This window comes from Coregonus clupeaformis, chromosome 3 (genome assembly GCF_020615455.1).
Source record: "Coregonus clupeaformis isolate EN_2021a chromosome 3, ASM2061545v1, whole genome shotgun sequence".
In the NCBI taxonomy this organism is placed as follows: Eukaryota; Metazoa; Chordata; class Actinopteri; order Salmoniformes; family Salmonidae; genus Coregonus; species Coregonus clupeaformis.
Window position 1 is genome coordinate 29776367 of NC_059194.1, and position 23319 is coordinate 29799685.

Genomic DNA, 23319 nt, shown 5'->3' on the forward strand with positions numbered 1-23319 from the left:
GACACCAACACCAGAAAGAGAAAGTGTTTAAAGACAAGTTTTTGGCACCTCAAACCCACTGTAACAAAATGGACACAAAAAACACAAACTGTGGAAAAATATGACTTTTAATTCCATGAAAAAGATACAGTAAACACATCTGACCATGAAACTTAAAAAAAAACATTTTCCCTAGTAGTTAGTATCTCTCATATATTTTCGATCTTATTCTCTTACCATTCATATTATGTATTCATTACTAGGGTGTTGGGGTTAAGCAATGTTGGGTTTAAGCAATACCATTCATATTATGTATTCATTACTAGGGTGTTGGGGTTAAGCAATGGCTCTGGGTTTCATTACTGTATTGAGGTTCATGATCATTCCCTCCATTTAGGATCGGCCTTATCCACCATGTGAGACAAAGCAGCAGATGCTGTCATAAACTTAACATTTCCATGAATCATTCTGTTTATCGCTGTCACAAGAACATGCAAGAAAACACATAAAAACAGCTGCAGTACATCACATAGTATGCCATCTTCAAATAGGAAACTACAGTTTGAAACTGTACAGTTAAAACATTTGATAAACAAATAGGCTAAAAAACACTGTTTCAACTTTAGCAAAACAGGAAAAGTGTTCATTTGTTACAGTATACAATGTTGTAAAAAAAAAAAGAACAAATCCCCAGTTGATCTGGTCTAGGGACACCATTGTGTGGACGGACAGTCTTCACCCGTTACTGCTCCACTACCATTTAGGTAGAACGGGTCCAGGTCCACACACTTGAGAAAACCCCTTGTAGATGGTCTTCATCTTTAAAGGCCTTACTTACTCTTAGATTATTTATTTTTCTGAGGAGAATAAAACCCAAAACATTTAGGGCTCTGTTATTTTTGCCAGTTATAGGTATTGAGCTGAGGCATGCAGTGAGTAGTATAAGCATGCTGGAATGGAAGGTCAAGAAAAAGCATGTGTGTCTGTCTAGCTATAACTTCTGCGCCTTGATGATGAAGATGAGGTGAACTTCCTTACCTTTTTAGGAGGGGTCTCTGTGGGTGCTGGAGGATGCTGTACAGGGATGGAGTCTTGGGCAGGGGTGACTGGCATCTCAGCCACTGCAGTCTCTGAGAGTTTAAGCTTTTTCTTCTCTGTAGAGTTTTTATTTATATACATTTTATTACACAATCACTTTCAGTATAGAATAATATAGAATCATATTTTTTTCACTCTCTGAAACAAGGTTTTTAAAGGAAGAGTCACTCACTTTTCTTCTTTGTTGGAGGATCAGGTGTTACTGTGGTGGATGGAGGTGGTGGGTCCTTGTCAACACAGTTCTCATTAGTTTTCTTCTTCTTCTTTTCCTTTTCCGGTTCCATCTTAGTCTCATTCTCCTTTCTCATCTTCTCCTGTTTCTTCTTCTTTTCCTTCTTCTCCTTTCCTGCCCCATTCTCCTTAGTCGTCTTCTTCTTTTTCTTCTTTTCCTTCTCTGGTTCCTTCTCTTCTACAGTCTCAGTTTTCTTTTCATCAGTCTTCTCTTCGCCGGTCTCCCTTTTCTTCTTCTTTTTGGGTTCTGGTGGATTCTCATCTGCTTTAGTCTCATTGTTGTTCCCATTTTTCCTCTTCCCTTTCTTGGCTGATAGTTTTCCATTAGGTGTTGTGGTAGCAGGCGTGGAGGGTGGCTGTTTGTCTGCCACAGTCGTAAGGTCGGCATTATTATTGTTGATCTCCTCTGCTTGGCCTTCAGGGGATGGGGTGGGAGGTGTTTTGACTGATAGGGTGGGAAGTGCTGCCTTCTTAGCCTGACTGGACTTGGCTTTACTGGCTTTTGCTGGTGTCTTGGTCTTCCCTTTCCCCTCAGCCCCATCTTCCTTTTCAGCTGTAGTCTTGACCTTTTTAGCAGGACTAGCCTTTTTCACTGCAGCGCCAGCCTTGGGTTTAGGTGTCTTCGGTGCAGCTTTAGCCCTGGGTTTGGGGGGCGTTTTCGGTGCAGCTTTAGTCCTGGGCTTCCTCGGGGCTCTTGTTTTCTTCGCTGCTGAGGCAGGAGCAGGTGGAGCGTTCAGCGCAGTGAAGGTGTCCATTTTGCCGATGTCAGTGTCTGTGGACAGAGAGGTGGGTAGACAGTAAATAAACAACATGGCTACCTTGGAGACCTACTCTGAACTCTCAACTGTCAACACCTGTACTTTACATAAAAGACATCATACAGTTCTGTTTATATTGACTCACAAAATTATTCCATAATTAAGTTATTAAAGGGTGATGCTGTGTGTCTTCTGGCTGTTATGACGCTTTTGAATCCTCCCCCGCTCTCTGACTCACAACCCCTCTTTGTCCACTAATCTTCCTCCTGCTCTCTTCCTCGGTCTCCCTCCCCCTTCCCTCTCTTTCGCCTGACCCTCACTCGCCCTCCTCCTTTTCCACAGTTTTTCCCTCTCTCTCACCTGACAGTTCCAGTGCCAGTCTCTTCCACTTCTCCACGTCCAGATCGGTGTCAGAGTCCGAGCTAGAGTCGTCTCCCCCTGTAGGAGGAGGACCAAGAAGGGTCAGAGGCAGGGCAGCCATGACAGTCTCAGGGGAGGGCTTCTTCTTTTTGCCTTTAACGGGCGTGTCCCCTGGTTTGTCTTCCCCTCTTTTCCTCTTGGCTGATGGAGCTGAGGCCTGAAACAAGGGTTGGTAAGAAGAATTCAGTTACACAGAATGATCTAGCTAACAAGCACTTGAGGATATGGTTCCCAATGAGCATATACAGATAAGAAAATAAGTCAATGCAATTTAATACAGTGAGTTAGTATCTGTACTTGTGATTTTTTCGATGAGGTTGCTTTCTTGTCTTTTGCGGCCACCTTCTTTCCTTTAGATGTGGCTGGAGCAACTACATACAAGAAAAAGAGACAAAAAACATACAGTAATGAAGACCATCAATGCAGAACACACATAGGGCCACAGAGGAGTTGGCACAAAAACCCTGCACCATAACACCAGTACATACCAGCAGGGGTTACTGTAACAGCTGGAGTTTCCTCAACTGAGGAGTCTCCACTTCTGCCACGCTTCTTCTCAGTGGCTTTAGCTGTGGGTGACTGGTGAAGGAATATCAAAAGGTTAGAATAAGGCTAATTATCATCTACATCTCATAGCTCCTGGTTTGAACAGGAAGAGGTATATTGATCTTACAGACAGACTGTTCAGCAGTAGGAGTAGGTCCTTAGAAGCCGTTTTCTTTCCCTTCCCCCCACTCTGGGCCTTCTTGGCTGAAGCAGGGGTCTTAAGTTCAACCTCAGCCTGCTTCGCTGGGGCTTCATCTGGGATGTCTGATGGTGAGTCACTGCTGTCACTGGACGACTCTGGTGCTGTCCTTGTAGGTGTGACAGTGGGTGTTGCCTGGGCCTTGCTTGGTGTAGCAGCAACAACTGGCTTAGCTGGAGTAGCAGGAGTGACTTTCAGTTTTGCTTGTTTCGCTGGTGTCACTGGTGTTGCTTTTGGTTTTGAGGTTGTTGTCTACAGCAGTGTGAAGATGAATCAAATAAGACACAAACGTTCATAGACAGTATTCAGGAAAATATTAGCGACGGACTATTATATATACCAGCAATATATTCACTTTTAAAACTCACCATTGCTGGACCTTCCTCCTCGCTGTCTGATAATGAATCACTACTGTCACTGGACTCCTTACTAGCTGGGGTCTTGCTTGGAGTGGCAGCAATCACTGGTTTAACCGGGGTAGCCGGAGGGGCTTTTGACTTGGCTGTTGATGTTGCTTTCTGTTGCTTCAATGGTGTAGCTTTCGGGGTTGCAGCTGTTGTCTGAATCAGTGTTAAGACAGATATTTATGATGAAATATCTGAAGAAAATATACAGATTATTCCATACTGCACAGGAATAGACTAATACCAACTCACCGTTACTGGACTCTCCTCTTCGCTGTCTGACGAGTCACTGCTGTCACTAGATGACTCTGCTGTTGTAGTCTTGGCTGTGACAGTGGCTGTTGCCTTGGCCTTGCTTGGAGGGGCAACAGTCGATGCTTTAGCTGGGTTAGCAGGAGGGGCTGCTGTCGCGGCTTTTTTCTGAATCAATGTAATATAAAGAAAATATTCAACCCAGTGTTTAATTTCATTCCAGAGTCCTCCTATTGCTGGACTCGCTGGAATCACTGGTATGGCTTTTGGTGTTGAGATTGTGGTCCACAACAGTGTGACGATGATGAAAATGAGACACAAACGTTCATAGATATTATTCATAGATATATAAAGGATAGATTATTATACAGCCAGGATCTGATTAACTCTTTAAAACTCACTGCTGCTGGTCCCTCTTCTTCACTGTCTGATGACGCATCAATGCTTTCACTGGACTTCTTACTAGCTGGGGTCTTGCTTGGAGTAGCAGCAACCACTGGTTTAACTGGGGTAGCCGGAGGGGCTTTCGTCCTGGCTGTTGATGTTGGTTTTGATTGCTTCACTGGTGTAGCTTTTGGTGTGGCAGCTGTTGTCTGAATCATTGTAAAGACAGATACAACAGTGAAGAAATGTGTAAAGAAAATTATGAAGATTATTTCACACTACACAGGGATATATGAACTCTTCAAAACGTACCACTGCTGGACTCTCCTCTTCGCTGTCTGACGAGTCACTGCTGTCACTAGATGACTCTGTTGTTGTAGTCTTGGCTGTGACAGTGGCTGTTGCCTTGGCCTTGCTTGGAGGGGCAACAGTCGCTGCTTTAGCTGGGCTAGCAGGTTTAGTGGGTTTCGCCTGTGTTGTGGTTGTTTTCTGAATCAGTTTGATATGAAGATACTATTCAAACCATTGTTTCATTTGAGAGGGTAAGAAAATATAAGATAATTCTACAGGACAAAAAAACATGTTTTGGTTTTAAAAAACTCACCGTTGCTGGACTTTCCTCTTCGCTGTCTGATAAATCACTGCTGTCACTGGACTCCTTACTAGCTGGGGTCTTGCTTGGAGTGGCAGCAATCACTGGTTTAACCGGGGTAGCCGGATGGGCTTTCGTCTTGGCTGTTGATGTTGCTTTCTGTTGCATCACTGATGTAGTTTTCAGAGTGGCAGCTGTTGTCTGAATCAGTGTTAAGACAGATATTAATGATGAAATATCTGAAGAAAACATACAGATTATTCCATACTGCACAGGAATAGACTAATACCAACTCACCGTTGCTGGACTCTCCTCTTCGCTGTCTGATGATGAATCACTGCTGTCACTGGACTTTTTCCTAACTGGGGTCTTGTTTTGGGTAGCAGCAACCACTGGTTTAACTGGGGTGGCTTTCATCTTGGCTGTTGATGTTGCTGTCTGTTGCTTCACTGGCGCCGTCTGTGTTTTCTAAATTGTGTAATATGAAGAAAATGTTTAAACCTATGTTTATCATGCGAGACTAAGAACACATACAGATAATTATACAGAAATGATTTTGGTTTTTTCAAGTCTTTTAAAAAAACTCACCACTGTTGGACCTTCCTCTTCATTGTCTGATGATGAATCACAGCCGTCACTGGAAGACTCTGGCGCTGTAGTCTTCGATTTGGTTGTTGGCTTGGCCGTTGATGTTGTTTTACTAATTGGTGTTACTGGTTTTGCAGGTGTTCCTTTTGGTGTTGTGGGTGTTTTCTAAATCGGTGTAAAAAAAAAGGCGAATTAAAACATTTCATTCAGGGTTTAATTAGTGAATGTAATATATCATTAAAATGTATCAACACTCCAGAGTGGTAAACTCACCACTGCTGGACTCTCCTCTTCGCTGTCTGACGAGTCACTGCTGTCACTAGATGACTCTGCTGTTGTAGTCTTGGCTGTGACAGTGGCTGTTGCCTTGGCCTTGCTTGGAGGGGCAACAGTCGCTGCTTTAGCTGGGCTAGCAGGTTTAGTGGGTTTCGCCTGTGTTGTGGTTGTTTTCTGAATCAGTTTGATATGAAGATAATATTCAAACCATTGTTTCATTTGAGAGGGTAAGAAAATATAAGATAATTCTACAGGACAAAAAAACATGTTTTGGTTTTAAAAAACTCACCGTTGCTGGACTTTCCTCTTCGCTGTCTGATGATAAATCACTGCTGTCACTGGAAGACTCTGGCGCTGTAGTCTTCGATTTGGTTGTTGGCTTGGCCGTTGATGTTGTTTTACTAATTGGTGTTACTGGTTTTGCAGGTGTTCCTTTTGGTGTTGTGGGTGTTTTCTAAATCGGTGTAAAAAAAAAAGGCGAATTAAAACATTTCATTCAGGGTTTAATTAGTGAATGTAATATATCAACACTCCAGAGTGGTAAACTCACCACTGCTGGACTCTCCTCATCGCTGTCTGATAAATCACTGCTGTCACTGGACTCCTTACTAGCTGGGGTCTTGCTTGGAGTGGCAGCAATCACTGGTTTAACCGGGGTAGCCGGAGGGGCTTTCGTCTTGGCTGTTGATGTTGCTTTCTGTTGCGTCACTGATGTAGTTTTCAGAGTGGCAGCTGTTGTCTGTATCAGTGTTAAGACAGATATTAATGATGAAATATCTGAAGAAAACATACAGATTATTCCATACTGCACAGGAATAGACTAATACCAACTCACCGTTGCTGGACTCTCCTCTTCGCTGTCTGATGATAAATCACTGCTGTCACTGGAAGACTCTGGCGCTGTAGTCTTCGATTTGGTTGTTGGCTTGGCCGTTGATGTTGTTTTACTAATTGGTGTTACTGGTTTTGCAGGTGTTCCTTTTGGTGTTGTGGGTGTTTTCTAAATCGGTGTAAAAAAAAAAGGCGAATTAAAACATTTCATTCAGGGTTTAATTAGTGAATGTAATATATCAACACTCCAGAGTGGTAAACTCACCACTGCTGGACTCTCCTCATCGCTATCTGACGATTCACTACTGCAACTGGATGACTCGGGTGCTGTAGATTTAGGTGTGGCAGTAGTTGTTGCCTTGGCCTTGCTTGGAGTAGCAACAACCACTGCTTTAGCTGGAGTAGCTTTCGTCTTGGCTGTTGATGTTGGTTTACTGGTTGGTGTCACTGGTGTTGCCGTTGGCGTCAAGGGTGTTTTCTGAATCAATGTTGAGACAATTAGAGATGTGACACAATCTTTACACAAACGGTTTTATTTGTGAATCTAAAGAAAGGTTTAGAATATGCTACAAAGGAATAGATTAACTCACCACTGTTGTTTCCTCTTCACTGTCTGAAGACGTATCAGTGGTATAGATGGAGGCCCCAGACTTAGGCGTGGAAGTGGTTGTTAGCTTGGCCTTGGTTGGGGTCGATGGTGTGACCTCTGACCTGGCCTTGACCTTTGCAGCTGGAACATGATTGGCTTTGGGCGCAGCAGGGCTTTTCTGTAAACAGCAGAGGAGAGGAAGAGAGGACTCCATCAGTAACAACAGGGAGAAGAAGAGTTTATATTTGATTTGTCATCATGTCCCTCTATTGGTATTCACCTGTGTGCTTACCAGTGTGTTTACGTCTGTGCTTGCTTACCTGTGGCGGTGTCTCTTCACTCTCAGAGTCCTCTGAGCTGTCTGTCCCAGTGCTCTCCTCGACTACTATCCCCTTCCCTCCAAGAGTTCTCTGCACTGCAGTCTTGGCCTTAGCTGGGCTGGCCTTAGCTGGGCTCTGAGGCTTTGGGGTCTGGGAGGCTGGAAAGACAAAAGCAAGGAACAAGAAATACATACATGATCTTCAGACTTAAACCACATGAGAATGTTGAGGAGCAATCTACTAACTTCTTAGTTGTTGTTTACAATGGTCACCTACACGTCTACTGAAAAAAGCCTGTACCTTTAACAGGTGTTGTCTCTTCTGAACTCGAGATCTCTGTGCTGCTTTCAGGGTCTGCTTGACGGTCCTTTTTTAACTCAGAAGAATCTGGTTCTGTTCCCGTCTTTGTGCTCTTGGAAGCACTGAAGAACACAGTTGAATGTCAAAATCAACCCAATGCAATGAGGTCAGTTAATCAGACAAAAGAATGGCTTGTATTTTGAGAGAACCTATAGGCTAGCTACTCACTCTCCAAACCATTTATTGTAGATGTCCAGTAGTGAAGTTGACAAAGCTTCTGGTTCTCTGCCCTAGACAAAATATTAAGAGAAACTAAATCAGACACAGGGAAATCTAGCTAGCTGGCTACATAATAAACACAAGACAGCCAACACAGCAAAGTTCAATCTATTAGTGTAGTCTCCAAGTACAGTCTACAGTCTCTACCAAGAGGTCTGGGCCTTCATGGTACTGGCACAGTAGTGTAGAGCCCATAGGTAGACTCTTGTTCAAGCGCTGCTCCGGCTGTTCCTCACGCTAGCTAACTACACTGTTACAACTATGTTATTACATTGTAACAACGACACCGTTCTGGAAGTACAAATCTCACAATATGTTGCAAAGTTTCCCTTAATGGAGTGATACATGTTACAATGTATGAAGTATGAAACGGATAGATATAGCGACCTTCTTCACATGCTCTTTGAGTTCTTCTGCAGCTTTTTGGAAGCCGTTCTCCTTCAAATGCCGGTATATCAAATGGGTCAATTGATGATTTGATCCATGCTTCTTCTTTGAAGACATATTCCGACGTGAAGACTAACACAACAATTACATAACATTACGTTTTAACGAATTGAATAAACTTGGCCACATCGGTGTGCATGCTTTCGTTCTTCACATCGTGCATGGTAAGCGTTCAACTTTGACCCATGCCTGTCTTTCCGGTGAAGTCGGTGTGCATAACGGGAATTGTAGTGCGGCGGCAAATACTATACTCACGCTTTATTCCTAGACGAGTCCTCCTAGCGGCCTACATATGATAAGGCTTATCTTTTACAATAAAAAGCATCCCTCCGCTGTTAGTCACTGTGGTGCAATTTTCACAAGTATGTGGTCCATTTTAAGCACCAAAATCTGAACAGATGATCAAAATGGCTTGTGTTTTAAAACTCTAAGCACATTTTTAATTGACTGAGTACAACAAACACATTCACAAAGTAACTTGTTCACTGCACCAAATCACTCTTTCAATTAGGAACAAGCATCTGCTTTTCAAAATGCAATATTCACTTGACTTTTGCTATGATTTTGTTGTCATTTCTTAACAATACAATTGACTATCACTTAATCAAACTGCTCAAAACTGATAACTACTGAACCAAAATGATATAGTGCCTAGTTAACATTTATAGTTTGATAACTGCTGAACACTGTATTTTAAAAAACATTTTTACCTCATAAATGTATCAATTTGACATCAATTTAGTTTAGAAGGTAAAACCAAATCATATATGGATGTGGCTGTAAATACTACATCATTTCCCATCAGCCTGTGTGCTGCAATAGGACAAAGTGGAAAAAGTCACTCTATATGCGACTATTTGGAATTATAGTGTAGTGTACAATACACTGCTGAAATACCTGGATTGTATATAACAATATATTCCACTAATTATCTGAATTACTGTACATTGATACACTGTAAGCTGATGAATTCCAAGCAGAGAGACAGGCGATGCTGTATCAGTTGACAAGTCATGTAGAAAAGGTGATCTACTATTCTTTCTATTCAGCACTACAAAAATAACAGTTTTGAAATGTGTATCTTGTATTTTTGCTATTGGATTAAATGGTAGTTAAAATGACTAAATGGTGAGCCTATAATTATCTGATGTATTGGTGGCTAAACAAAATGTGCTAATGGTATTTCACGTAAAATGAATGACTCAGGGGAAAAAGATGTGTGAACCCCCAATGAATCAAAGGAACAATCAAAGGTTCTGAACGTAAGAGAGGGGACATTACAAGTGCTATCAGTTTAGAGTTTTGTACTTAGAGTTTTGAAAATATACTACTTACATCTGAAACATTTGCCAAAGTGATTGAAAAAACCCGGTAATGTTGCACAATTAATGTATTTTAAACCTTGAGAGATTTCACATAACTTTGGCATACCAGTAGGCTCCTCTTGACTGTCAGAATTTAGAAATCTTAAGTTCAATATTTTATATTTTTTAGATGTAAAACTGTGATTTCCTTCAGCCACCTGTTATTACCTGATATTATGACCTGGGGCTGAGCACAGCCATCTGTCTTTGGCAGATTCTGTTGTTTAATAGCTGTGTTCTGTTCTCACATAATTGCCTGGTCATTATGATCCTGAATGAACTAGTGTGAGGGCCTCAAGTTTACCCAGGCACACCTGTACAAAGGCCCCTCTCTCTTTCCCTCTCTTCCTGTTTCTTCCTTTCCCGTCATCATTTTCCTATGATTTCAATTAATTTTTGCCCAATCAGACATCCTGTCTTGAAAATAAAAACAAACGTCTGAAGAATGGCTGACTTTAGAGCACTCCGTTCCCCTCAGAACCATGGGATTTGGACTGATCTCACCTGTGCAGTGTTTTAGTGGTAGGGGTTGAGAAGGACTCGATAATTATCTGATAGCTTGGAGACCTGCAATGGCAAGGTTGTAGTGGACTTGGTTGTCATGGGTTCTTTATATTATAAGAGTTAGAATATTAGTATTGTGGTTTCTCCTGGTTCTTCATGGTGGTCCAAGAGGACATGTAAGCTGTTTCACAACAGGAATAACATCCCTGGGCCAGCCAGGCCATTGGGCAGCGCCAGACCAGATGCTCCACAAACCATCCTGAGACAAATCAAATACACAAATTAAAACAACTTCTTCAAAATCTGCCAATGTGGTCAGATCTGATTGGAGCAGGTGTGTGTGGATAAGGTTTGGGCCATGGGTGGAGCGGTGTAGAGGGTGTGTTCCAACATACCACCTGGATGTGAGTCTGAAAGGCAGTGGTGGTGGTGGGGCATTTTGTTTGGGTCAATCTGGGGGAGAGCATTGCTTAAGCAGGGGGTCAGTGGGAGCAGGGAGCTGAAAGAAACCCATTCATGGAGGATGGAGGTGAAACCAGAAATGGAAAGCAGTGTGTATTCCAAACCTGACAGTAGGTCTCAACCAGCTTGATTCCACCACCTCTCCGTTCCAGCCCTCTCCTCCACACACACACACACACACACACACACACACACACACACACACACACACACACACACACACACACACACACACACACACACACACACACACACACACGTACGTACGTACGTACGTACGTACGTACGTACGTTATGGAGAGATGAAATGGTTGGTTATGGAGAACTACAATGCGAACTCAGCTTCCATTTTCGCAGTGTTGATTGGTTAGGCCACTAAAGTTTTATGGAAGAATAAATTGTGTTAAAACTAGAAATTGAACATTTCCTTTGCTCATTCCCCCCATTCCACCTCCTATACATAGGTGTGTATGCATATGGTGTGTGATATAGAGTGCCTTATGCTGTTTATACACTCCTACACATAGTTCCTGAGTGGTAGACACAGAATGAGACTGGAGACCTGGGGGAGCGTTCCCACTTGCTGTGATTGTATGAAACACACTGAGGGACTGAGCTTGTTCATTCAGGTTACCCTTCTAAATGGACGTCTGTTTGACAGAAGTAAATACATTCCTAGATTTCAGCCACTCAAGTCCCGGCTACCGCTCTTGCTTTCTACAGGTAATTAACCGCAGTCAGTCCCAGGGTTTATTTTTGCTATAGTGAGTTCTCATGGTCACAGCCACAGGCTGTCTTTACTATACAGTCTTACTGTAAAACAGAAACTGTACTTAGAATACTGAATGTTGTGTTTATTTGATCTTTTTGATAAATCAGATAGATTATTCATAGATTATTTATCAATAGATTGTTCATAGTCCCTCATGTTCAGCAGCCATGGCCTCTGTAGATGTCCATCCAGATGCCTGCTCACTGTTCAGGGGTCCTAATGAGCTGTTGTGTCTGTCCCAGGTGGCCAGGTGCTGTGTAGAGAGAGAACCGCTGCTTTGTGCTGCCAATTTAAACAGGCAGTGGGTCTGGGACCAGCCCCGGATCACCTGGGAGGTCCCTTCTGGAGACCATGGTGTAAATAATGAGCACTAAACAGGCTGGGGGAGGATTGGATCAAGAAGTGTTGGATCATGAATCAACAGGGAAAGACAATAGCAATTGGTGGGGAGTTAGCATTAGATAGTAAATTGCCCCCAGGCCAGCATTAGATACACTACATGACCAGAAGTATGTGGACAGCTGCTCATCGAACATCTCATTCCATTATCATGGGCATTAATATGGAGTTGGTCCCCCCTTTGCTGCTATAACAGCCTCCACTCTTCTAGGAAGGCTTTCGACTAGATGTTGGAACATTGCTGCAGGGACTTGCTTCCTTTCAGCCATGAGCATTAGTGAGGTTGGGCACTGATGTTGGGCAATTAGGCCTGGCTCGCAGTCGGCATTCCAATTCATCCCAAAAGTGTTCGATGGGGTTGAGGTCAGGGCTCTGTGCAGGCCAGTTAAGTTCTTCCACACCGATCTCGACAAACCATTCCTGTATGGACCTTGCTTTGTGCACGGGGGCATTGTCATGCTGAAACAGGATAGGGCCTTCCCCAAACTGTTGCCACAAAGTTGGAAGGACAGAATTGTCTAGAATGTCATTGTATGCTGCAGCGTTAAGATTTCCCTTCACTGGAACTAAGGAGTCTAGCCCAAACCATGAAAAACAGCCCCAGACCATTGTTCCTCCTCCACCAAACTTTACATTTGGCAACATGCATTCGGGCAGGTAGTGTTCTCCTGGCATCCACCAAACCCAGATTAGTCCGTCGGACTGCCAGATGGTGAAGCGTGAATCATCACTCCAGAGAACGCGTTTCCACTGCTCCAGAGTCCAATGGCGGCGAGCTTTACACCACTCCAGCCGACGCTTAGCATTGCGCATGGTGATCTTAGACTTGTGTGCGGCTGCTTGGCCATGGAAACCCATTTCATGAAGCTCCCGACGAACAGTTCTTGTGCTGACGTTGCTTCCAGAGGCAGTTTGGAACTCGGTAGTGAGTGTTGCAACCGAGGACAGACAATTGTTATGCGTTATGCGCTTCAGTACTCGCCGGTCCCGTTGTTGCTCCTAGACGTTTCCACTTCACAATAACAGCACTTACAGTTGACCGGGGCAGCTCTAGCAGGGCAGAAATTTTATGAACTGACTTGTTGGAAAGGTGGCATCCTATGACGGTGCCACATTGAAAGTCACTGAGCTCTTCAGTGAGGCCATTCTACTGCCAATGTTTGTCTATGGAGATTACATGGCTGTGTGCTCGATGTTATACACCTGTCAGCAATGGGTGTGGCTGAAATAGCCGAATCCGCTAATTTGAAGGGGTGTCCACATACTTTTGTATATATAGCTCTAGAAAGACACGAGAGAGAGAGAGAGAGAGAGAGAGAGAGAGAGAGAGAGAGAGAGAGAGAGATTAACATTCCCTTCTTTGAACGTCATGTCCAAACAGCCCTAAATCCTTAATCCTGATCCATTCCCTCCTCACATTTGATAAAGTAATGTTGACAACCAGATATCTCTCCTTGCTTAACACCATTCCATAGTAGGTATCAGCCAGGATCCATGGTTACCTGACTGACAAAGTGACTGTCGTTAGATGCATATAACAATGGAGGAAAACAACATCCAAGAAAAACGCTTGGCTGGAGGTAGGTGTGAAGAAAGGCCGAGAACAAATTTCTATCCAGTCATTTCAGAACCTTCCCAAAAAAATGAGGAAAGAAAAAAGGTTGAAAGGGGGAAAGAGAGAGAGAGAGAGAGAGAGAGAGAGAGAGAGAGAGAGAGAGAGAGAGAGAGAGAGAGAGAGAGAGAGCAATGTGCAGGTTTACTGGCAGTGCTGCGTTGATTAGAAAGGGGGTAGTGTTCGTAGTGAGGGCGCAGCTGTATTTAATAACAGCGTCTCTCCCTCTGCCAAACGCTACATCTGGTGGCTACCAACACAGAGCAGCACAGCTCCCTACTACCTTTTCATCTAATTATTTCCTTTCATGTCCCCACGTTTTCTTAGAAAGTAAAGGAATGAAAACTGCTACCTGGTAGGAAAGTGATAGAGGGATATGTGTGAGACAGGTAACAGTAAACTAAAGGATCTTTGATGAGTCTGTCGTACCTCAAACTCCTGTCCTCATTAAGAAACCAACCCACACAAGGTCATGTTCTCTTTTCTTGCGGCTTATTTGCTCTAAGAGTTCAAAATAAAATGTTACCAGGTAAAATGGGATAGAAATTCATGTCAATGCAGTATGTCTTCCAGTAAGACCTTTGTCAGAGCGGGCAGAAGCAAGCCGTATGTCACTAACTGTGGTGGGCCTATTTGTGTCAAGAAAGTGTTTGACTTTTTATTTTCCATTTATGAGTTATCTTTTAAATGAAATAGGCTCATATTCTCTGTTTATATCCTTTGTTCATTTGAAAGTAGCAATGGGAAACTTTTCATATTATAAAGATATAAAGGATCTTGTTCATTTAACTCCGGAAATACACAAGTTGACGTGCCAATAAACAAACAAATAGAAAGTGAAACGTTGATGTTCTTAATGTTTATGACATCAATAACCATTTTTAACATCAAGCGCTAGAACTAATTTCTTCTTTATTGATACCACTCTAATCCTCAATTTCCCATTGAAACCAATTAAACTGTGTTTTTTACATCTATAGTAAATCCTTCTCTCTTGGCTGTTTGGCCCTGTTTTGAAGTATTGGCCTAATTAGTCTCACGGGGCCATCTTTACAAATCTCGTATCTATGAGCGAAGCAGTTCACACTGGTCTGCTGATTGTAGAGACCAAGACAAACATGAAGTGGATGAGATGGAATAAGTGCATGATGAATACTGTACAGTGTTTGGTGTGGGTTCAGATTCCACTTCTGACACCATTAATGAAGACGGTCATTTGTAGTAGCAAGTTGACTTTGTAAAGGCAAAAGAGGAGACTTGACTTCCACGATCCAGTCGAAGTAAACGTTTTAATACAGAGCTTTCAGGGCACAGGTAGTCATGTAAAAATGCAACAGCTAATAGCCGTTGTTGATAAAAAAGGATGCTATAATATCCCTAGAAGAGGCTAACAATGGCTAAAAGCATAGTGGCTAAAGAGCACAGGACAATAGCATAGAGGCTAGAAAGCATGGCTAAAGAGCACAGGACATTAGCATGGAGGCTAGAAAGCATGGCTAAAGAGCACAGGACAATAGCATAGAGGCTAGAAAGCATGGCTAAAGAGCACAGGACAATAGCATGGAGGCTAGAAAGCATGGCTAAAGAGCACAGGACAATAGCATGGAGGCTAGAAAGCATGGCTAAAGAGCACAGGACAATAGCATAGAGGCTAGAAAGCATGGCTAAAGAGCACAGGACAATAGCATAGAGGCTAGAAAGCATGGCTAAAGAGCACAGGACAATAGCATGGAGGCTAGAAAGCATGGCTAAAGAGCACAGGACAATAGCATAGAGGCTAGAAAGCATGGCTAAAGAGCACAGGACAATAGCATAGAGGCTAGAAAGCATGGCTAAAGAGCACAGGACAATAGCATGGAGGCTAGAAAGCATGGCTAAATGCGCAAATTATTCTTCTGAGTCTCAAGATTATATAGTAATTCTGAATTACGTGTACATGCATCATTACAGATGGTTGATATGAAACAACTTTCAATTGAACAACGATAACAGTGAGACATCGGCTACTGTCATGTTTCCTGGGACAGAAAGTGAAATTCAGCAGTTTGGCAAGTTCAAGCTTGGATTGTCACGAGTGTCAAAGGGTCACAGTGTGATGGAAAAACACTTGTATACTTTTTAAATTATGTGTAAGCAATTAAGCAGGTTAAGCAGATTATGATTGTAAAATATGTGAGGATATGACATCTGTGTTGTCGTCTTGACCTCCGGATCGGCCCCTACAATAGGGTCATTGGGTTGTTCCATCCATTCAGTGTCTGAGAATGTGATCTGCTTTATCCATATAGCTAATGTTCCACTGAATCACCTCCTGTTCAACCAAACTAGTAATTTAAAGCAATCTGATGTCCTTTTTATCCTGGAAAGGTACCTCTCCCATGAACACCACTAACCAGGTTTCCTTCCAACCATTTCATGCTGATGAATTACCTGACGCATTAAAAAAGTAACGACCGGGCTGATGGAAATGTCAGTCCAATTTCATAAATGTCAACAGACAATTTGTTAGTTTTTACATGGTGGGATCGGGAAAGCACGCAGTTTATTAGGCTACAGATTAAATCAATTATGATGAACTTCACAGGGTGGTGAAAGTGCAGTGATGAGCTTGATGCTCCTTTCCATTAAATATTGAGGGTCTTATTCTGGTGACATTATGATCGATGTTTGGCTGTCGTTTGACAAATAAAAATAATCTTATCCCTAATAATCTCATCATGTAGGCTAGCATACGCGCACTGTATCTGCAAGCTGTTGGCTAGAGCGCACGTTCCAAGACCAGAGTGGACATCTTTTCTATTTAATGCAACAGTTTTTGACAAAACCATTGGTAGAGTTGAAAATGAAATGGGAGCACATTTAACTTTAGATAACTTAAATCGAAAAAGTACCTTTTATGTGCATTACGTCAACACGCACTGCTTTTTATCGGCAACAAGTCATGTTTGGTGGAAACACATCACTGCTTGGAACATTTGCATATTTCTTTATGCAGATTTGAGAATATTTGCATAAAAATCTGTCGCCAATTGGATGGAAACCAAGCTACTGACATGAATCATGCTATATGTGGTAGCCTACTTGCCTGTTGTTTGCAAGTATTATTTATAAACCTCTATATTTGTCTCTTATATTTCGGTATTGTGTAAGAACACAGTTAGACATGATGAAAATATAGCAAACAAATACATTAAAATACCTCTCAGAAACCAGATACTCTATTTACTCAAGCGTCTGGGGTCGAGTAAAGTTGTTTTCGGGTGCATTGTAAGGTATCTATCATACTGTCCTCAAACATAGTTACTCTTTGTTTCCACAGATATGGTAGAATTCTCAGTGGAAATATTGTTGGCAGTTGGACGATTTTAAAGGCCATGATGGAATTAGCCTTCATCATGTGGTCCTCTGTAGCTCAGCTGGTAGAGCACGGTGCTTGTAACGCCAAGGTAGTGGGTTCGATCCCTGGGACCACCCATACACAAAAATGTATGCACGCATGACTGTAAGTCGCTTTGGATAAAAGCGTCTGCTAAATGGCATATTATTATTATTATCATGATGTAAACCTGACATCTCCTCCTCATCCTCACCCTGGCTCTTTGGGCATCAGTTGTCTTTGGGTGGGGTTGCGGCTGAGGTTGGGGGGTTGGAGGACTGATGTTGATTCTGGTGATGTTGTTGTTTACTCTCAGAGCATTCCACAGCTCCCTGTGTGTGTGTGTGTGTGTGTGTGTGTGTGTGTGTGTGTGCATGCGCGTGCTGATGGGATATTGTTCCAGCATGTGGAGCAGATCATTTTCCTGGCATATTACTGTAGGAACGATCATCGAAATTGTTAAAAGGTTTAAAAGCAATTCTAATAAATGCAACAGTTGTACAATGGATGGTATTTTGGTGGGAATTCAGGTATTCAATTTATTGTACAATTTCACATTCGTTTTCTTATAACGCATTCATATATACATTTTCTTAGTATATCAGGTATTTTTAAAATACTTTGTAATAAAATAAAGAACATTGTATGTGCCTTATTTGCATATACACTGAGTATACAAAACATTAAGGACACATGCTCTTTCCATGACATAGACTCACCAGGAGAATCAATGTGAAAGCTATGATCCCTTATTGATGTCATTTGTGTAGATGAAGGGAGGAGACATGTTAAAGAAGGATTTTAAAGTCTTGAGACAACTGAGACATGGATTGTATATGTGTGCCATTCAGAGGGTGAATGGGCAAGACAAAATATTTAAGGGGCTTTGAACGGGGTATGGTAGTAGGTGCCAGGCACACCAGTTTGTGTCACACTCAATAGTTTCCCATGTGTGTCAAGAATGGTCCACCACCCAAAGAACATCCAGCCAACTTTACACAACTGTGGGAACCATTGGAGTCAACACGGGCCAGCATACCTGTGGAACACTTTCGACACCTTGTAGAGTCCATCCCCCGACGAATTGAGGCTGTTCTGACGGAGAGTTAGATGTGTGAAAAGGATAGTTTGACTGTAAACTATTGTAAGCTCTATCATACAGTATATTGTGAAATGTGGTCCAATCACTTGTTCCAATCAGATTATGGCCCACAAATGCACAGCAGAACCTGAAATGATAACAGGCCAAAGAGGTCAACATTTTAAAGAAAAACCTATTTTTGAGTTTGGCAATGCAGATGTTGATAGTGGTTTGAAGAGAGAAATGTTGGCACGTCGGCCAATGGTTAGCCCGGGGGATGTTTAAGAACCTCTACCACTAAAACACAGCACAAGAGTGGGAAAGGGTCACCAGAATAAAATGAAATCAATCAATCTAGCAAGATTTCAGTAACGAGTGGATACTGCACCCCTCAAACACAGGAAATAGATTACTGAAAAGGAGAGATCCAAAGGTGGGCGGGGCATGTGTGTTGCTATATTACAGTGTGACCCCCACATCTTCTTACCCTCCACAGTGATCCCACAGAGACAAACACTTTCTCCATGAATCTGTCTCTCTTTCTTTCTGTGTTAATCTATTTATCTGAGCCTACTCTTTCATTTTCAGTTACAGCTAAATGTACAATGTCATTTAAAGGATGAGATGTACTGTGTGGCTCTACGGGTCACTGTACTCTCTCGATCCCCTGATGCCTGTAGAGATTCTGATTGGGTAGCAGGTCTTTGGTTTTGGTGCGGTTTGCTAAGATGACCCTCTTTACCGGCATTCCAAGCCTCTCCCAGTCCCTCTAGGAAAGTTATACATAAATAAACAAGGAAGTGTAAACCTCAGGTACACCTCTCTTCTTTTTTCTCTCACTTTTTCCTGCCTTGACCTGCCTTAAACTCACCCTCAGACCAGGCCAGCTCTGACTGCAGAGTAAAACATATTTTCTGCTAAGTAAACTTCCCCTGCTTCAATTTCATACCCTTTAAGGGGGTCTTACACATCCCCCGGGCTAACCATTGGCCGACGTGCCCACATTTCTCTCTTCAAACCACTATCAACATCTGCATTGCCAAACTCAAAAATAGGTTTTGATTTTCTTAAATATGTTGACCTCTTTGACCTGTTATCATTTCAGGTTCTGCTGTGCATTTGTGGGCCATAGTCTGATTGGAACAAGTGATTGGACCACATTTCACAATATATGATAGAGCTTACAATAGCTTACAGTCAAACTAACCTTTTCACACATCTAACTCTCTGTCGGCGTCTACTATTACCGTTAATCTGTGAGCAGCACTACAGTGTCTCTCTCAGTCAAGGGAACTCTGTAAAATCCCCTTCAAACCTACAGAACTGGTGAAGTGACCATAGAACAGAACTTCAGTCTCCATGTTTTCCTGCCGGGTGGGTGTCTGTGATTTGTAAGTGGCTCTTTTAGAAGCCTGGTAGGAGATGTTATCAGGTTGGCTGTATGTACTCTGGATCTGTGAGTCTGCTCTTTCTCCCCCAGCTCTGCAGCCCTCGTAAAATAGCAGGAATAATAATGAAAGGGGGTCTGTGAGCGGAGCTGAGTGGAGAACACTGTCTGTGATTGTGTCATGGGTTTAGGGGCCCCAGCCCAGTCACAGCTCCCCAAGAACAACCCGGGCCCATACCATGTTTTCCTCATGTTTAGGATTCTTAGACTGGGTCTATAATTCATAGAAAATATTAGACTTAATGTTTGACATGAATTCATACATATGAATTAGAACAGAATTATGTTTTATCATAAGTAGCTAATGTATCAGGCCTACATTATTTCACACTGTTAATTGATTTATCAATAGTAAATAGTATGGTTTATACAGCTTAAGTATCCATGGAATATTTGAAGTACAGGCTACAATTTAGTTTATTAGAGCATAAGAGTTCACGATTTGATGGAAATGTCTTCCTGTGGAGTGTTACTATGGCTTTAATGACTGTGAGCTGGTAGGATCCAGCCCACCGGGCATAGACGTCAGTTCAATATCTAGTTTTGATTTATATTTGGTTGAGTTGTCAACTAACGTGAATTCAACGTGAAATCAACCAAACATTTAAGTTAAAAGTTTGGTGAAAGAAATACGAAATGCCCTTACGTTGATGACTTTTTCTAAATCCAATCAGTTTTACACGTTGATTCAATGTTATCACATAGATATTGATTCAACCAGTTTTTGCCCAGTGGGAGATTTCCAGAGTCATTCTACAGTATTATTTCAATCACACTGAACAGCATGCCAGAGCCACGTGGCAGAGTTGTGTGTGTGTTGTGTGTGTGTGTGTGTGTGTGTGTGTGTGTGTGAGTGAAGGGGAGGGGGGTCTAGGGGCTCCTACAGCTTCTTCCCAGTAAGCAAAATTATGTTGAAAAGATGTCTAAAAGACGTATTTTCCGCACTATGAAAATAAGTATTTTTCCAGGCTTTGAAATCAAGTTAATCTTCGGTTCTGAATGAAAGTTGAAAATACATAATTTACAGATGCTGAAAATACGTATTTTGGGGTCATTGATTCTATGATCAAATTTCAACTGCACATTCTTAATGAAGTAAGCATTATATCACAATAACATTTGTTTTATCCATTTAATATAGGAAAGAGGAGCCAACTGAAAATTGCAACATAGATTATTTATTATTGCTCCCATCTGCCACATGCACTTATGTTAGCTTTTTCAAAAGCTTCAAATCTGGCAGCGATAATGTTCAAAGAAGACAGACCACTTCAACTACAATAACATTCTCAGTAACGGTTACAGAAATATTTGTTTCTTGCTATGACTGTGATATGTTCCTCGGTGTCCACTTCACTAAGGACCTATCATGGTCCAAACCCACCAAACAGTCGTGAAGAGGGCATGACAATGCCTCTTCCCCCTCAAGAGGCTGAAAATATTTGGCATGGGTCCTCAGATTCTCAAAGAGTTATACCGCTGCACCATTGAGAGCATCTTGACTGGCTGCATCACCGCTTGGTATGGCAACTGCTTGGCATCCGACCGTAAGGCGCTACAGAGAGTAGTGCGTACGGCCCAGTACATCACTGGGGCTGAGCTCCCTGCAATTCAGGACCTCTATACCAGGCGGTGTCAAAGGAAGGCCCTAAAAATTGTCAAAGACTCCAGCCACCCAAGTCATAGACAGTTCTCTCTGCTATCACACCGCAAGCGGTACCGGAGCGCCAAGTCTGGGACCAAAAGGCTCCTGAACAGCTTCTACCCCCAAGCCATAAGACTACTGAACAGTTATTCAAATGGCCACCCTGACTATTTTCATTGACCCCTTTTTATTTGCACGGACTCTCTTGCACCAGCTGTATGCACACTCACTGGACACTACCCCCACACTCACACATACTACACTGACACTCCCAACATACACATACACACACTATATGTGCTCACACACAAATAACACACACACACACACACACGCATATTAACGCCACATACACATGTACACACTCACACGCTTCACATACGCTGCTGCTACTCTGTTAATTATATCCTGATTGCCTAGTCACTTTTACCCCTACGTACAGTACATGTACATATATTACCTCAATTACCTCGTACCCCTGCACATTGACTCGGTACCTGTACTCCTTGTATATAGTCTCGTTGTTGTTCTTTTATTGTGTTACTATTTCCTTGTTTCTTTTTCGCTAACTTTTCTTACTTTTTAACTCTGCGTTGTTGGGAAAGGGCTCGTAAGTAAGCATTTCATGGTAAAGTCTACACCTGTTGTATTCGGCGCGTGTGGCATTCTAATGAGCTCCGCCCCCAAACAAGTAAAGACTTTGACCAAATCTAGAGTTTAATTTAGTACAGTAGAGTACAGTAGAGTACAGTTCAGTAGAGTATATTTCAGTAGAGTACAGTACAGTTTAATTCAGTAGAGTAGAGGACAGTTTAGTTCAGTAGAGAAAATGAGGGTACAATACAGTACATTATACAGTACTATACTCTACTGAACTATACTTTGCTCTACTTTACTGTACTTTACTGTGCTCCACTGCATTGTATTGTATTGTACTGTACAATACTATAATCTACTTTTCTTTGCTGTACTATAATGTACTGTACTCTGTAGGCTTGGGCGGTATCCAGATTTTCATAGTCATACCGTCCTTCTCTTATCCTGGGATTTATGGTATTACCGGAATAGCACACAAGGGGGCGCTAAAAATGGAAGAGAAGCCCATTGGGCCTCTATTACCAGAATGCTATCAACATTTGCACAAACTAATAGCAAAATTACATAGACGCTGTTAGCTAAATGCTAACGAGCGAAAACGAACATACCTAATTGCAAAGACAGGCAAATCCAGCTCATAAAGTTATACAAGCATAGCATAGCTAGTGAGTGTGGACATATAAAAGTGAAAGTGAACGAAATAAATTGTGTAAATGAACAAAGTTGTGATGCATGCTTTTCTGTAGGAAGAGCAGCATGTGAACACGGAGCAGAGGGGAGAAGGAAGGAGGAGGAAAAAAAAGTCGCAAGCACAGGGAAAAAATGGCAACTGTACAGATAACTCATCCAGAGCTGTTTGTCTTCTGGTAGAAAGCCATTTTAAGATATCTGATGGCAAACATTTAGTAGTGACTTGAATAACTTCATCACCTCGTGCGCCGAGACTTGCCGATAGATATAGAACGCTATGGACTTACCAGCTCCTGCTTTCTCCCGTTGTGCTATTTCCAAACAAACATGTGACATTTTCTCCAGTTGTGCTATTTACAAACAAACACGTGACTGGCTCAGCTGTTCTGGGGAACTAGGGTAAGCTTCTAGTTGGGGCTGCTGAGGGGAGGACAGCTCAAAATAATGGCTGGAACGGAGCAAATGGAATGGCATCAAACACCTGGAAACCATGTGTTCGATGTTGTTGATACCGTTCCACCAATTCCGCTCCAGCCGTTACCATGTGCCCGTCCTCCCCAATTAAGGTGCCACCAACCTCCTGTGTAAGCTTCATAATGTAAAATAATATGAGAGGTGAAATTAAGAACGCAATCTGTAGTGTGCAGTAATATTTGATATGTGTCTATACAGTTTATCATACATACCTCACATGTGACTCGTAATAAGACTAAGCAATTAGCCTATTAAAATGTTACGTTATCTGACTCCATAAAGATCATTTAAATATACAAGTAAGTATTAGGCAATGCGTTGACGTTGACTAGAAAGAATTGGTCTGAGAATTGTCTATATCAAAGGCAGATATTTTATTAACATTGTACAATGAATGGATTCA

At 42.2% G+C, this 23319-nt stretch overlaps 1 protein-coding gene across 4 annotated transcripts; it reads right to left on the bottom strand.

Annotated features, from left to right (window-relative positions):
• Positions 1–89: 89 nt before the first annotated feature.
• LOC121544460 (nucleolar protein dao-5) lies at positions 90–8675 on the bottom strand. Of its 4 annotated transcripts, none has more exons than XM_041854398.1 (24): positions 8434–8675; positions 7996–8057; positions 7768–7889; positions 7468–7625; positions 7149–7325; positions 6824–7036; positions 6563–6727; positions 6278–6466; positions 6017–6181; positions 5725–5883; positions 5452–5616; positions 5161–5331; positions 4876–5064; positions 4584–4760; positions 4289–4480; positions 3888–4055; positions 3600–3791; positions 3160–3483; positions 2975–3065; positions 2784–2857; positions 2427–2643; positions 1250–2080; positions 1018–1133; positions 90–836 (listed from the first exon to the last, which is right to left on the bottom strand). In XM_041854398.1, the coding sequence occupies exons 1-24, from the start codon at positions 8548–8550 to the stop codon at positions 825–827; spliced, it is 4446 nt and encodes a 1481-aa protein (XP_041710332.1). In that variant the 5' UTR covers positions 8551–8675; the 3' UTR covers positions 90–824. The 4 variants fall into 4 exon arrangements, with proteins under 4 accessions (XP_041710332.1, XP_041710338.1, XP_041710324.1 ...); XM_041854404.1 differs by having other exon boundaries at positions 4584–4742; positions 5725–5901; XM_041854390.1 differs by having other exon boundaries at positions 5725–5901.
• Positions 8676–23319: the final 14644 nt, after the last annotated feature.

Bases quoted from the DNA above. Each gene is read 5' to 3' on its own strand.
- LOC121544460 (XM_041854390.1), bottom strand. From the start codon at position 8,550: ATGTCTTCAAAGAAGAAGCATGGATCAAATCATCAATTGACCCATTTG. The intron at 7,326-7,467 runs GTAAGCAAGCAC...TGCTGTTTACAG, and splicing joins GTGAAGAGACACCGCCACAG to AAAAGCCCTGCTGCGCCCAA. The intron at 5,617-5,724 runs GTGAGTTTACCA...ACACCGATTTAG, and splicing joins AAGAGGAGAGTCCAGCAGTG to AAAACACCCACAACACCAAA.